Here is a 15,843-nt window from a genome sequence, read left to right on the forward strand (position 1 = left end):
TTTCCTCAAAGATACTTTCAAGGTATTAATTTGGCCGTTGAAAGCATGATAATTTTTTTGTTTTGTTTTGTTTTGTTTGGTTATTTTCGTTGATCGACAACAACAAAAACAGAATTGTGTTTGTAAATCATGTATCGAAAGAAAATTGGTAATAAAAAAAATTTTGGAAAATCATCGAATAAATATGGACAACAAGAATCATCATCAAGTCGTATGGAAATCGATCAGGATGATGGTAGTATTGGTGATGGTGATGGTGCCGAAGTACCTGAAGCTGCTTTTCGATCAGTTACCGATACAATTGTTGAAGATGAATATGGTGCCAAAGATTATACAAATGAATTAATATTAAAAGATGATTATTCTGTTCGACCATTATGGGTAGCACCGGATGGTAATATATTTCTGGAAAAATTTTCACCATTATATAAACAAGCACAAGATTTTCTTATCACTATTTCGGAACCGGTATCAAGACCGGAAAATATTCATCAATATAAATTAACTGCTTATTCATTATATGCTGCTGTTTCGGTTGGTTTACATACGGATGAAATCATACAATATTTAAGTCGATTAAGTAAAACATCTATTCCGGAAAGTATTGTTGAATTTATTAAACTTTGTACATTTAGCTATGGAAAAGTTAAATTAGTACTGAAACATAATCGTTATTTTGTTGAATCAACATTTCCAGATGTAATACAGAAATTAATACGTGATCCAATTATTGCTAAATGTCGTATACGAAATGATTCAACGATAACAAATAATGATGGTGAAAATCTAATCGAAGGTACAATTACAAATAAAGGTAATTTTGCCGGTGAAAATAATAAAAATGATAATGATACGAATGATAAAATTGATACATTGAAAAATAAACCGGAAAACATACCGGAAGAATTATTTAATTTTTATGAAAAAATGGAACGTGATGATGAAGAACCTGAAGATATACAAACATTATCATTTGAAGTAAATCAAGCTGAAATTGAAACAATACAAAAACGTTGTATACAATTAGAATATCCTTTGTTGGCTGAATATGATTTTAAAAATGATACACAAAATCGTGATATTAATATTGATCTTAAACCGAATGCCGTATTACGTCCATATCAGGAAAAATCATTACGAAAAATGTTTGGTAATGGTCGTGCACGATCAGGTGTTATTGTATTACCATGTGGTGCCGGTAAATCATTAACCGGTGTTACAGCAGCATGTACTATACGTAAACGTTGTTTAGTATTATGTAATTCATCGGTTTCGGTTGAACAATGGCGTGTACAATTTAAATTATGGTCAACAGCCGATGATAGTATGATTTGTCGTTTTACATCGGATGCAAAAGATAAACCAATTGGTAGCGGTGTTATGATTACTACTTATTCGATGATAACACATGCACAAAAACGTTCATGGGAAGCTGAACAAGTAATGCGTTGGGTAAAAGAACAAGAATGGGGTCTAATGTTATTGGATGAAGTACATACTATACCGGCTCGTATGTTTCGTCGTGTATTGACTATTGTTCAGGCACATTGTAAACTTGGTCTGACAGCAACATTAGTACGTGAAGATGATAAAATTGCTGATTTAAATTTTTTAATCGGTCCAAAATTATATGAAGCAAATTGGTTAGAATTACAATCATCGGGTTATATTGCTCGGGTACAATGTGCTGAAGTTTGGTGTCCAATGCATCCAGAATTTTATCGTGAATATTTATCAGCAAAATCAATGAAAAAAATGTTATTCTATGTAATGAATCCGCATAAATTTCGTGTCTGTCAATTTCTAATCAAATATCATGAAAAACGTAATGATAAAATTATTGTATTTTCGGATAATATTTTTGCATTAGTTAATTATGCTAAAAAACTTGGCCGTCCTTATATTTATGGTCCAACATCACAAGGTGAACGTTTACAAATTTTACAGAATTTTCAATTTAATCCAAAATTGAATACAATATTTGTATCGAAAATTGCTGATACATCATTCGATTTACCTGAAGCAAATGTCCTAATTCAAATATCATCACATGGTGGTTCCCGACGACAAGAAGCACAACGTTTAGGTAGAATTTTACGTGCAAAAAAAGGTGCTGTTACGGAAGAATATAATGCATATTTTTATTCACTTGTATCACAAGATACATTAGAAATGCAATATTCACGTAAACGACAAAGATTTTTAGTTAATCAAGGTTATAGTTATAAAGTAATAACAACTATTAAAGGAATTGATGATGAAGAATTATTTTATACAAATAAAGATGAACAAATGCAATTATTACAACAAGTATTACAGGCAACCGATTCGGATGGTGAATTGGAAAAAATTTCAGTAATGGATTCAAATGATTCAACAAAACAATCGTTTGTAACGAAAAAATCTGGTAATATTAATTCATTATCAGGTGCTGATGATAATGTTTATCTGGAATTTAAATCCAAAAAATCTAATGATTATAAACATCCATTATTTAAAAAATTTAGAAAATGATAATTTTTATAATTTTTAAAAATTTTGTAATTTTCAATTATTAAATTTATTATTATTATTCACGTTTGATTCAAAGAAAAACAAGAGAAGAAAATGTAAATGTGAATTTGCAATTTTAAATTCGAAATAAAACTTAATTTTCAAACAATTTTTTGTTTTTGTTTTTAAATACTTTTTGATGCAAGAGAAAGAAAAAGAAAGAAAAAATTTACAAATGAATGAATGAGTGATTGATGTTTGTCATTTTGTTTTGCTGTGTTTGTTTGTTCACTATAGAAAAAAATAATAATTTTTCAATCAGATCGATATTCTAAAGTAAAGATATTCACGGATTGATTCAATGTTTGTGTATTTTTGAAATGTCAAATGTTATCATTCAAATGAAAGAAAGAAATATTACATTAGTAGTTTGCTATAGCAGAAAATAAACTTGTCAATCATTATTGAATTGAATTAATGAGAAAAAAAACAGAAAAACAAAAAGATGCTGCTGTTTGAATTGTTTGACAATGAAATCATTGGCTAATTCTTGGTTTTGTTTGTTTTTTTTGTCGTTGGTTTGTTTGGTATTTTTCAAATCAAAAGGAAGAAACTTGGAAAATACAGAAAACTGTATAAGTGTCTTAGTGTGTGTCTGGAATCATTTCATTCAACAAAGAAAAAACAATGGAATAAACAATGGGAAACATTTTCATAATTATTTAGGCAATTTAGCATGTAATAATGATTATTTGTTTCATAAAGAAAAAACACCGTGAAGAAAGAAAGAAAGAAAGAATGGAAAATATCCAATAGATTAGCAATCTTAAATAATCAAATCTCAAAAGTAACTGACGAAAAATGAATGTTTTACATAAATCACAACAATTGGTTGATGATTATACTGATGATGATAATGGCCTAATATGGTTAATCATCATCATTATTTGATGATCGAATTGAATAAATTGTATTGACTGACTGATTGATGTCTATTTACATTGGATATTTGGCCAGGCAAATGATGAAATTGATGTATATATTTTGATAAAATGAAGAAGAGAGGAGAAAAAAAGGAAAGAATCAAGAAACAAGAATTTGCAAAACTTTAAATTCGAATGTATCACAAATAAATTGAAAAATTATTCAATCATTACGTTTTGTGTATTGTATTGTGACAATTGCTAGAATCAAGAGATTATTTTGAAACGAAACGAAAGTAAAATGAAATTTGAAAATAGTGTATGTGGACACAAACATGTAGAAACATGGGTAGGTGGTGGATAAATTTGATGATAAGATTCTAGCAGAAATTAGAAGAAAGTTTCCGAATTTTGATAAACACACACAAACACACACACACACACTTAATACATATAATAATTATACATTACATAATGTTTTGGTTTGACATTTGAATTTTTTTTTTTGTTTTTTTGTTTTGTTTTTGTTTTGTATATAATGGGGATATCTTCTGGTGTATAAATAAATCAACGGTATTGATATGTAACATGTCTAACAGAATTGATTTTGTTTTTTTTTTCGTTTTTGACATTTGGATTATCGATCATTCGATTCTTGTGATTCGGTCGAAATAGGAAATATCATTCATTCATCCCGAGGGAGCTGCTTTCCAAATATATTCGGTGGGCACTTTTGGAAAATACTTTTTTCCGGTTTTATTGAATGAATGATGATGAGTGGTGCGGCCAGATAAAACTTTTATTTGTGATTCAAATCAACGATGACGACAGCGATGATGATGATTACCGAGAAAACAGAAAAAAATGATGCAAATAAAACACAAATCACACACAAACACACACACACAACATTTGGAAATTATTGGAAGAAGAGAAGAGAAAAATGCACAAATAAGGAATTTCAAAAGTGGAAATTTTTTTCCTTGGTTAGTTTGGTTTGGTTTGGTTTGACATTCATGAAAGAACAACGATGATAAAGAGAAAGAGAAAGAGAATCACGTAGAAAACAGAATCGTGGGAAACAAAACAAATCAAATTTGGTAGGTCAATGATTTTAAGGCACACTGAAAACAGAAACAGAACAAATATTTTGTCTGTTTTGTTTTTGGCAACAGACAATTTTTTTTACGTTTGTTTGTTTCATCTTGAAATAATCTCTTGCTGGCCAGATCAAATTTGATCATAATTTAAATAAACTTTTCATTGTATTCATTATTGTACCAGCTGGTGGTTGTCCAGGTTGATTTGTTTGATTAGCCATCATTGGATTAAATGCTGATTGTGGATGTTGTGGTTGTTGTTGTTGACCAATAAAATTCATTTGTGTTTGTTGTTGTTGTTGTTGTGGATGTTGAGGATGCTGTGGTTGCTGTTGTCCAATAATCATTGGATTTTGTTGCATCGCTGTTGTTGTTGTTGACATTGTTGATTGTGGTTGATGATGACCCATCATTGGTTGATGTTGTTGATTTGGATGTGCAAATGGTCCACGTGCACCTAATGGTGTTGTTGCTTCTTCCAATATTTTTTTACCTGATGCAAATAAACTACCCAACATACCGGTTGATTGTTGTTGTTGTTGTTGATTTTGTAATTGACCAGATTGACCACCACCACCAGTAATCATTGGTCCACTTGGTCCTAAACCAGTTTGATTAACCATTTGTTGACCAAATCTTGGTGTTGTTGACATATTTAAATCTAAACTATTTGGTCTTTGTTTATTTCCTAAATTAGTACCAGGACCTTGAAACATTGGATTGTATTGGCCTTGTTGTCCTATTTGTCCTTGATGATGTATACCTGTCATATTGATCATTGGATTTTGTTGTCTCATAACACGACCCATCATTGATTGATTTGTTTGTTGTTGTTGTGCTATAAGCTGTTGTTGGGTAGTTAAATGTTGCGGTTGCTGTTGGAATGTACCTTGTTGTTGTTGTTGGCCTTGTTGAAACATTTGTTGTTGTTGTTGTTGTGGATTGTGAATACCTTGTTGACCAGTTTGCATTAATGTTGTTGATTGTGTTCCGGTTTGTTGATATTGTTGTTGATGGTTTGTTTGTTGTTGTTGTAAATGAGGCTGCTGCTGTTGCATTAACATTTGCTGTTGGGATAATCCTTGTTGTGTCGGTTGTTGTTGGGTATTTTGAAATAAATTGCCTGTTGTTGTTTGTCCTGTTTGGCTGAAATTTTGTTGTTGTCCGATTTGATTGTATGGCTGCTGTTGTTGTTGAAGGCCTTGTTGAAATTGTTGTTGGGAAACAGTGCCTGGTTGTTGTTGTTGTTGTTGCATTTGGCCTAATTGTTGACCCATAATCATTCCACCTGTTGTTGTCATTAATTGACCATGTCCCATATTGGTCATAGTATTCATTTGACGATTTGCCTGTAATTGTCCGGACATTTGTTGTTGTTGTTGACCTGTTGCTGACATCATTTTTACCTATTTTTTGGAATGAAAAAATGTAAAAATAATTAAAATAAATCAGGAAAAAAAATGAAACATTTCAGTGTTTTTTTCTCTGTGTGTGTGTGATGTGTTTATAAAAGTGAATCTAATCTAAGTGCGAGAACCAGGTGTCTCCAGTTTTGTTTTTTTCAAGTGAAAAGAATAGTGATTGAAAAAAAAATGAATGGAAAAGTGAATTTTTGTAAATTTGTTTTAGTTTTTTGTTTGTGTTTTTTTTTGAGAAAGAGAGACAAAGAGAGGAAGCAGAGCAATTAGGAAATGTGATTTTTATATAAAGAGAGAGAGATTAGAAAGATGTTAATCAAGAAAGAATGGAGTTTTTTTTTTTTTTGGTTGGTTGGCGATAGATTTTTTCATTGATTTTGTTTTTCATAGATTTTAGCAGCCCGGAAAAAAATTTCTGAAGGATTTTCAAGGTGGTGACGGTGAAATCGGTAATTGATTGATTGGTGAATCAAGTGATATGGATTGATTTGATTGATGGATTAAGTGATAAGTGATGTGAATGAGTGATTGGAGTGATGTGATTTTTGACAAATTCAAAAATATATTGAATAAATATGAATTTTTAACACTTTTTTTGACTGAAATTTAAAATTTTAATGATAAAAAACTACATTAGTTAATCTATAAAATGACTAGAAAAATCTACTACGATTTCATTTACGACTATGCAAAACTACAAATCAATCAAAGAAAATATTCAAGTAAACTATTAAAAATTAGCAAATAACTAGAATTATAACTAGAAATTCTAACTAAAATGATAATAATTATTAATCAATCAATCAATCAATCATCATCAGTCAATCAATCATCAATCAACATCCAAAAACAAAAGAAAAAGAAAAGAAAAGAAAGCAAACATCTATGAACTAAACTAAATTAAATTACAAATGCTGTGTTATGTAATTTGTAAGGTGCATATCATTATCAAATTGACTATATTAAGCACACATACATAACAAACACCATCCACCACCATACATAAAGTGCTAATAAGCTAAATAAATTGCTAATTTGATTAGGGCAAAGAAAGGGTTAACTAAAATTCTAGGGATCAGAAGAAATTTGAATTATTATCATTTTTTCTCAAGATTTGAAAAAAAAATTTCAATTTCTTCATTTTTGCTTAATGATTGATTTTATTTAAACCAGATTTCCAAATGATTGCTCCGCTTCCCCACCTTTAACAACGCGACTCACATGACGAACGTTTGTTGGATTTGTTGATGATGTTGTTGCTCCGGCTGCTGCTGCTACGGCTACTGATGATGAATCAACTGGTCCAGCATCGGCAAGAAAATTTGATGGTACTAAACCACGCATTCCATTTGCTTCACCAATATAAAATCCATCTTCATCCATATCACCATAAACATAGATTATATCGCCAGTTCTAAATGCCAATTCCGTCTTTATATTTTTTGTTGTTTTTTGGTAGTTTTTTGATTTTTGATGTTTTTCATTTTCGTTTCATAATAATACAAGAGATATTTTTTATCAATATATTTTTTTTGGTCAAATTTAACACGCACGCACACACATATAAAGAATTTATAAAAGTTTTTCCCTCACAAAAAAATGGAAAAATGGAAAAAATTCGCAAAAAACAAACACTTACCTCTGTATCAAAATTTGGTGATAATTCTTGTGGATCATAATCATAAAGTGCAATCATTTTTCTTATTGGTAAATGTGATAATGGATCATTTGGATTATTACGAAATCTTGGATCATTTTCTAAATCATATTGTACTTCGGAAACCATATTACATGGTACATAACCAATTCTACCATTACATTCACCACGATAAAAACCATCAGCATCTTTATCACCATAAATCTGTTTAATAATGATAATTTTCAAGGTTAAAATCAATTGGATAAATTATGAAAAGTTTTTTTTCAAAAATAACCTTTATCAGTTGTCCTTCTTGAAATGGTAATTCTTCTTCAGCTGCATCCGGATTTGGTGACATTGTCATTGGATCATAATCAAATAATGCAACAAACCAACGTACACCATGTTCACGATCACGTTGATTTAATTGTCTACGATGTGCTGTTGATGTTGTCAATTGATTATAAGGACCTAGATTTGATCTTTCATATTCACTTAAAACTCTTGTTCTTTGTGGTGGTATTGGTGATATACCGGTTGTACGTTGTTTACCACCACTATAAACACGTTGTTTCATTGAATGATCAAATTCTTCTTCCGAATAACTTTCCATTGGTTGTACACTTTCGCTTGGTGTTTCTTTTGTTATTTCAATTGCAGGTATTGTCATACGTGTCATATTATTATCATTTATATGTAAACCGGATGATGAATGTATATTACGATTTCGATTACCACTAATCATACGATTAACATTAGCTGTTTGTTGTTGTTGTTGTTGTCGATTAGTTAACATTTGACGATGTCTCATATCATATTGGGTATTCTGTTTAATAATGAACAAAGCAAAAAAAAAAAAAAAATTCATTAGAAAAAAAATAAGAAAATTTTCTTTGGAAAACATCTTCGAAAAGCAAATTTAGCATTAAAGATTTTTGATTTTTGATTTGTTTTGACATCTAGAATTGGAAACAGATAGATAGATAGATGGATAGATAGATAGTGCGATTCTTATGCTGTTTGCCGAAAACAGAGTTAATATTACAATAAAAAAGCTTCGGTAAAGTCGAAATAGAAAAAAGGAAGGATATATTTTGAAGGAAAGAGAGAAAGATGCGACATGAATTATTATTTTTTTTTGTTGTCTACCTGATTCATATAGATCATTTGTTTTTGTTGTTGATCTTGTTGTTGTTGTTGTTGTTGTTGTTGTAGTAGCTGTTGTTGTTGAGATTGTGATTGTGATTGTGAAACTATTAAATTTTCAAATTCTTTACTATGTCTAGTAACCATTTGTATTAAACGATTTAAATCTGTATCCGATTCCGTAGAATCTGATTGATTCATTATAATCTGTGTCTATTCATTAAAAACAACAGCATATTATATATCGATAAAAAATCATTGTGGTGAAACATTTCAAAAATTTTGTTTCTATGTTTGATGGATAAAATTTAACCCCAAAAAAAATTATAAACAAACTTACCCTTTTCATTAATGGTTGATTAGTTTGATTGGCAATTAATTGTAATTTAAGTAAATCATCTGGTATCTGACAAGGCATTGAATCTTGTGATAAATTTTCACCAGATTTTGTTCGTACAGTAATTAATTTTTTATGTAAATGTTCCAATGATGCTATATCTAATAATGCATGATCACCTAATGATAATGATAAATGAATTTTCGTTCATTTCAATTTTGTTTTTCATTATTTCAAACATACCAGTTGGACTATCAATTTCAGCTAATTTTTTATGTCCAGAAAAAACAGCATAACCAGTTACTGGACAATTATTTGATGTACCAAATTGATTCAATGTAATTGGAAGCCATGTAACTAATAATGTACCTTCTTGTGGACCAGCTTCAACTTGTATATCGACTGGTGGATCTGGAAGACCTGGATTTTTTTCAAATTGAAAAAAAAACCATTAGTATAATTGAATGTTTTTTTCATTTGTTTCAATTCATTTACTTTTTGGTAGTGTACGAAAATCAACAAATGTTGTTAACATTTCTAATTTTTTAGGATTTTTTTCATCACTACATAATAATTTTCCAGGTTTGGCACGAACTGAAACACGATATAATGTATTTGCTGATAGGCCAACAATTAAATGTTTAAAGACACTTGGCTTTACAGTACGAACTTCAACACTATTAACAGCAACAACATGATAAAAATTTGAATTACATGGTATCCATGATATTAATGCTGAATCGGATGTTATATTTGATGCTTTTACACAACAAGGTGCAAATGGTATATCTAAAACAACAATAAAATGAAAATTATCAAAGAAAGAAAAAATTTTATCAAACAAACTTTTTCCAATCACTATTGTACATCCTGGATCTTTTGAATGACGACCATTACGATCAATGGCTCTAATACTGATACGATGTGGCTTTAAAGCAGGAAACAAGGGAAAAAAATTTCCGTTATTCAAAATAAAATAAGTTAAAATAAGAACAATAATAAATTACCATTGATGAATCAACACCTTCAACAAGGGCTTTAGTTCTATCACCAGCTGGTATTGTTGCTTTATGTACACCATCAACATAAATTTGATAATGATCAATCATTGTACGTGGACATTCTGGATGTAACCATCCAATAAGAACACTTTTATGTAATTGTCTTTCAACAATTAAACGTTGTGGTGGTGGAACTATTTTTGTTTTGAATTGAATTGAAAAAAAATCACGATTAAAACAAGAAAATTGAAGAAATTGAGAGAAATTGTCAAGAATTACCTGTAGTTTTGGCAGCTTCTTGTTCAGCTCTTTCCGGTTCAGAAACATCTTCATCAATTTCAGTTGCATCTTCTAAATCAATATAATCATTGATACGATGAAAATCATCTAAATTAAAGGAAGGAAAACAATGATAAAATGAAAATAAACAATTTTTACAAGAAAAAAAATTACCCGGTGCAAGAAGATGTTGAAAACTAGTATGACCAATTTGTTCACTTAGAATAGCATCATAAAATTCTGGTGGAAAACTAGCTGTATCTGATTCATTATCTTTATTATGACCATATAAAACACGTGCTTGAAATTCAAACAAATCATCACCGGTTAATTTTTCAATAAAATTTGATGGTACTAAACCACGACGACCATCTAATAATTCACCATAATAATAACCATCTTCATCAATATTACCAAATATAAGTATAAAATCACCAGCTAATAATGTTACTTCAGTTTCAGGATTATCATTTGGTGAATGTTTATATGGATCATAATTATATTTTGCCATAAATACTTTACATCTACCACGATTTGGTAATTCAATACTATCAACAATATCTTCAGCTTCTTTAAGTTCATCAATCTGTGCATTATATGATGCTGAAGATTCGGCGGCTATTGGTAATGTACGTTGTTGTTGTTGTTGTTGTTGACCAATACGATTTATAGATGTTGATGTTAATGGATTTGATGATTTACTGATGATATGATGATGTTGTTGTTGATCGTTCAATATGTTTGTTGTTTTTGGCAATTTCATCATTTCACCATATAAAGGCAATGATGATGATAATGATTGGCCACCAATAATTTCATTATCATCAACATTTGTATGAATATTTGTTGAAACTGTTTGTAATTTTTTATCCAATTCAGCTAAAATTTTATTATCTCGTTCTAATTTTTCCATTAATAAATCTAAATCTTTGCTTAATGATACGTCTTTTGATTCTAAAGTGTGAAAAACAGTTTACAAAAAACATTTACAAAAATTTGTAAAATCCAAATCAACCAAATCTTTGTAAACTTACTTGTTTTTTCACTGGTTGTATTTAATTTTTTATCTTTCATTAGATAATTATTATCCATTTTTGTTGTTGTTGTTGTTGATCTATTAAACGATAATTGTTGTTGTTGTTGTTGTTGTTCCTGAGCATCTAAATTGGCTAGTAATTTTTTATTATTATTATAATGATGATGATGATCATCATCATTATTTAATTGATAATGTTTATTTTGTTGTTGTTGTTGATGACCAATACTACTTGATGACCGATTTAAAACTGATGCTAATTTATTTTCAATTCTTTTCAAATCATTCGATATGTTTGATTGATTTGAACTGCTTGATTTTCTTGATTTTTCTATTTAAAACAAAGATCAATGAAAAATTCTATGAGAAAAATGAATGAAAAAAAAACTAATACTGACCATTTTGAAAACATCCATAATCATCATCATCATCATCACGATGATGACCTAATCCTGCTGCTGTTGTTGATGATATATGATCGGTTGTATTCAGAACGCTTTGATAATCTTCTTGTTGTTGTTGATATTGTTTCCATTCATTTAATTCATTCGATGTTGTTGTTGTTGTTGAACGAAATTTTGTTGATGATAAAGGCAATCGATTTGTTGTTGTTATTGTTTGTTGTTGTTGTTTTAATTGTTGTTGTTGTTTTAAATTATCAATCAATTTTTTATCATCAATATCGAATGATAATGATGTATGTTTATTGGTTGTTATTAATTTATTAATCTTTTCATTTTGTTGTTGTTGTTGTTGATGATGATGATAATGTTTATCACCACTATCACCATTTGTATCCAATAATAATGGTGGTGGCGATGATGATGATGATATATGACCAATTCTAGATGATCTATTCGATACTGAACGTAATTGATTGTCCAGTTCTGCCAATATTTTATCATCTTGTTCTAATTTTGATATTATGGTATTCATAACTTACAAACAAAACAAAAAACAGACAAACAACAACAAAAAAAAAAAAAAAAAAAACTAACAACCAAAATTAACGAATTGAAAGCCAAAACTCCAATCAAACAGAAATCGGTTATTGATTGATTTAATAATGATAATTTTGACTTGGTTGTCCACTGATTTTATCCAATTCTTGATTTTTGGCTTTTGGTTTCTCTGGTTTTGTTATTATTATTATTTAGCCTGATGATTTATTTAAGTTTTTTTTGTTGTTTTGCCATCCATTCAATGATATTTCTTTCCCTGTCTGTTCAAAGTATTTAACACTGTTGTATTTGATTCATTTCAAATGAGAAAAAACAAAGAAAAATTTTGAAAGTGATTAATATATGATAATGTTATTAATGAGATATTATAATTTAATTAACCCTAATTACTTCAACAAAAAAAAATGAATCCTTTTTTTCCCCCTCAATTAAAAGTCAACAGGATCGGATGACATTCATATTTAATTATGAAATAAAAATAAAAACCCCTGAAATGTTGTCTTCACTGTAATGCTTTTTGCTGTTTTCTTCTGGTTCAAAATTTTCCCGAAAAATTTCCTCAATATTTGTACCAAACACAGGGAAAAAATAATCAATTATAATCATGCAAATGATAGAAAAAAACATCATCATTTGAAAAACTTGAATAATGCTTCTACCCAGATATGTGTTGTGTTTTTCATTCGTTGACAGAAAAAAAACACTATACACCGGGATTCCTTCAATGTTTGAACCAGAAAAAAATAAAGTTTATTACTGTCTAGACCACAAGATTCTTCCACAAGAATCGTCTAACAAACAACAAACAACGACGACAAAATACATTATATAAAAAACAAGCAACCAGCAACCCCATTTATACACATAGTATATATTTTCTCCAAAATTACATCTTTCTATATACATTGATAGACATTTATATATAGAAAATCTCCAATGAGAGTAGTGGTGGGTTAATCAAAATAGGTTTTTTTTCATATTCTTGCAAATGGAAACCAAAGATTTTGAAAATGAAAACCGGAATAATAATCACAGATTTGATTAGAGCAAACAAACAAAAAAACTGATACAATTTTCAAGTAACAAAAAAAAAATTCAATTTCATCAATCAAACGTCAAACATCTAAACATGGAAAACATTCCATTTGGACCAAAAAAAAAGTAGTAAAATTTTCACCTGAAAATGTTTTTCATCTGCCACTTGATATTGAATGAAGCAAAACGAGACAAGACCTGAACGAAAGAGAAATTCCCTTGATTAACTAACTAATTATCAACATTCATTCATCAATCTGATTAAATCAAAAAAAAAAAAAAAAAACGAATAGACATTATTGATTTTATCAGGAGAATTTGTTTTTTTTCGTTTGTTTTTTTTGGGGGGGTAATATTTTTACACATAAACTACTACTACTGCAGTGTTAACAACCAGTGTAATTACATTCTTCTTTTTTTTTATCTGGGTCGAAAAAGAATATTTTTCATTTTTTTTTCTTTCTTTCTTCGGTTGATTAATAAGTAATCACATTATTTGATGATGATGATGATGATGAATACAGTATCGATAGTATCGATATAATCGATTATTCAAGAGCAAGAGAGAAAACATTCGAATCGTTTGATTATTACGGAAAAAATATCAGTCACATATTTTCCCAAAAAAAAAAAAAAAAAAAAAAAAAAAAAAAAAATGAAATAAATAAATTATTAATCAGAAAAACAATATTTCGATATAGCTGCTGCTGCTGTATAATGTCAATTTGATATTATCTCATTGACATTGAGCAAAAAAAAGTGATATCAAATTGATGAAAATACCTTTCAAAACCAAAACACAGAAACAAACAGAAAAAACAAACCAAAAGAACAATCAAATGTTTTTACCACCAAATAACTTACCGTAATATCGTTGGATTTTTGTTGTTGGTCTGTTGTTTTTGAATATGGATTTTCACTGATTCAAACCAAAACAAAAAATTGAAACTTTGTCGTTTCTCTGTTGACGTAAATTTCAGTTTATTTATTGTGATTTTTTCTCTCTTTCAAACAAACAAACAACACAATCACAAAATGATAAAACTAGGAGAAAAATTTTGTTCATTTCGTTTCAAATGAAGTCTTCTTTCTTCTTTATTTAGACTAAGGCAAACAAGAATATTCTACGTACAACATTGATGATGATCGATGAGCAATCATTTTTTTTCGGTAAACAGAAAACAGAGAGAGAGAGAAAAAAAAATGAAGAACTTGAACTTTTTCTTTTCTTCTTCTTTTTATTATGAAAAAAAACCATCCGGTTGTCAGCTGTTATTGATGTTTATCCGGTAATCATAATGATGATAATGTTGTTGTTGATGATCTTAGTTCATCAGAAAACATGATTTCATTTCAGTTTTCAAATCAAAAAAAAACAATGAAAATTATTGAGGTAGTTTTTTGGATCAAAGATCGGTCGCTTTGTTTATCGATTTTGTTTTTCAATTCTTGAAACACACACAAACACCGAGTGAGAAAGAATTCAAGAAAAACTTGACCAACACTGATGATGATGATGTTAGATGGCACCTGAAACAATCAATGGTAAAACCTTGATGATCATCAAGAATTTTGGAAGAATCCTCTTCATCATCATGGAATTTTACAATCGATATTTTTTTGAGAAGAAGAAGAAAAAAAATGGACAATCTGATGATGATGATGATGATGTTGTTGTTGATTTAGATGATGAAATGAAAACAAACATCAGCAACAACAGAAACAGAAAAAAATTAGAGAAAAAAAAAACAAATCAGAAATCATCATTCAGAATTCTGAATGAATGAAAAAACAAAACAAACAAACAACGGTAACAACAGTAAAAAAAAAGACGAGTTTGAGTTCTTTTGCTCTCTCTCTCTCTCTCTCTCTCTCTCTCTCTCTCGCTCTCTCTCTCGCTCTCTCTCTCTTGCCTTGTCGATAGAATCCAGAAGAAAAAGGGAAAGGGAGAGAGAGACGAAAACTCAAAGAGTCGATCCAGGAACGCAAGTACAATAACAACAAAAACAAAACATAAAAGAAGAATATACCAAGTGGCTGGTTTATCATCATCATCATTCACAAATATAGTACTCTTCTTTTTCATTTGAACTAGATTCTCTTCCTTTCCGATATGTCGATATTGTTGTTGTTTCAGTTGTTGTTGTTGTCGACGACAAAACTAAAAAAATATATATTCTTAACTTCTACCACCGAAGAAGAAGAAGAAGAAAAAAAATTCATTTTTTTTTCGGGCGAGTTCGTAATATGCTTGTGTGTGTTTGAATTTGACAAACAAATTTTACTATTTAAAAAAAACCCGATATAGCAAACATAGTGGTTCGGAATTTGTTGTTGTTGCTGGAACGATGATCGGAATCGAGAATTCTGAATGAGGAACGGTATATAGACTTTATTTGGGGTTTCTTTTTTTCGGGCTTGCTTCGACGGAAATCCCAATTTTTTTTTATTTCACATTTTTGGTTTGGGAAAAA

At 29.4% G+C, this 15,843-nt stretch overlaps 2 protein-coding genes across 7 annotated transcripts; one reads left to right on the forward strand and one right to left on the reverse strand.

Moving 5' to 3' along the window:
* The first annotated feature begins 53 nt into the window (after window positions 1-53).
* Window positions 54-2,662, forward strand: hay (ATP-dependent DNA helicase hay). The gene has a single exon (XM_075822549.1). The coding sequence runs from the start codon at window positions 130-132 to the stop codon at window positions 2,512-2,514; it is 2,385 nt and encodes a 794-aa protein (XP_075678664.1). The 5' UTR covers window positions 54-129; the 3' UTR covers window positions 2,515-2,662.
* On the reverse strand, window positions 2,537-15,163 carry Rbp (RIMS binding protein). 6 transcript variants are annotated; one of them, XM_075822543.1, is made up of 15 exons: window positions 14,234-15,157; window positions 11,771-12,613; window positions 11,371-11,703; window positions 10,511-11,290; window positions 10,337-10,444; window positions 10,064-10,251; window positions 9,903-9,984; window positions 9,552-9,845; window positions 9,300-9,476; window positions 9,060-9,235; window positions 8,723-8,932; window positions 7,869-8,399; window positions 7,574-7,795; window positions 7,156-7,365; window positions 2,537-5,922 (listed from the first exon to the last, which is right to left on the reverse strand). In XM_075822543.1, the coding sequence occupies exons 2-15, from the start codon at window positions 12,306-12,308 to the stop codon at window positions 4,657-4,659; spliced, it is 5,115 nt and encodes a 1,704-aa protein (XP_075678658.1). In that variant the 5' UTR covers window positions 12,309-12,613; window positions 14,234-15,157; the 3' UTR covers window positions 2,537-4,656. The 6 variants fall into 6 exon arrangements, with proteins under 6 accessions (XP_075678658.1, XP_075678657.1, XP_075678661.1 ...); XM_075822542.1 differs by having other exon boundaries at window positions 9,552-9,984; window positions 14,234-15,158; XM_075822546.1 differs by lacking the exon at window positions 8,723-8,932 and having other exon boundaries at window positions 14,234-15,156.
* Between the last annotated feature and the right edge of the window lie 680 nt (window positions 15,164-15,843).

Source organism: Dermatophagoides pteronyssinus, unplaced genomic scaffold (assembly GCF_027571235.1).
Source record: "Dermatophagoides pteronyssinus isolate colony J.1.1.1.1 unplaced genomic scaffold, Derpt_VIB-CSIC_2022.12 sq0018, whole genome shotgun sequence".
In the NCBI taxonomy this organism is placed as follows: domain Eukaryota; kingdom Metazoa; phylum Arthropoda; class Arachnida; order Sarcoptiformes; family Pyroglyphidae; genus Dermatophagoides; species Dermatophagoides pteronyssinus.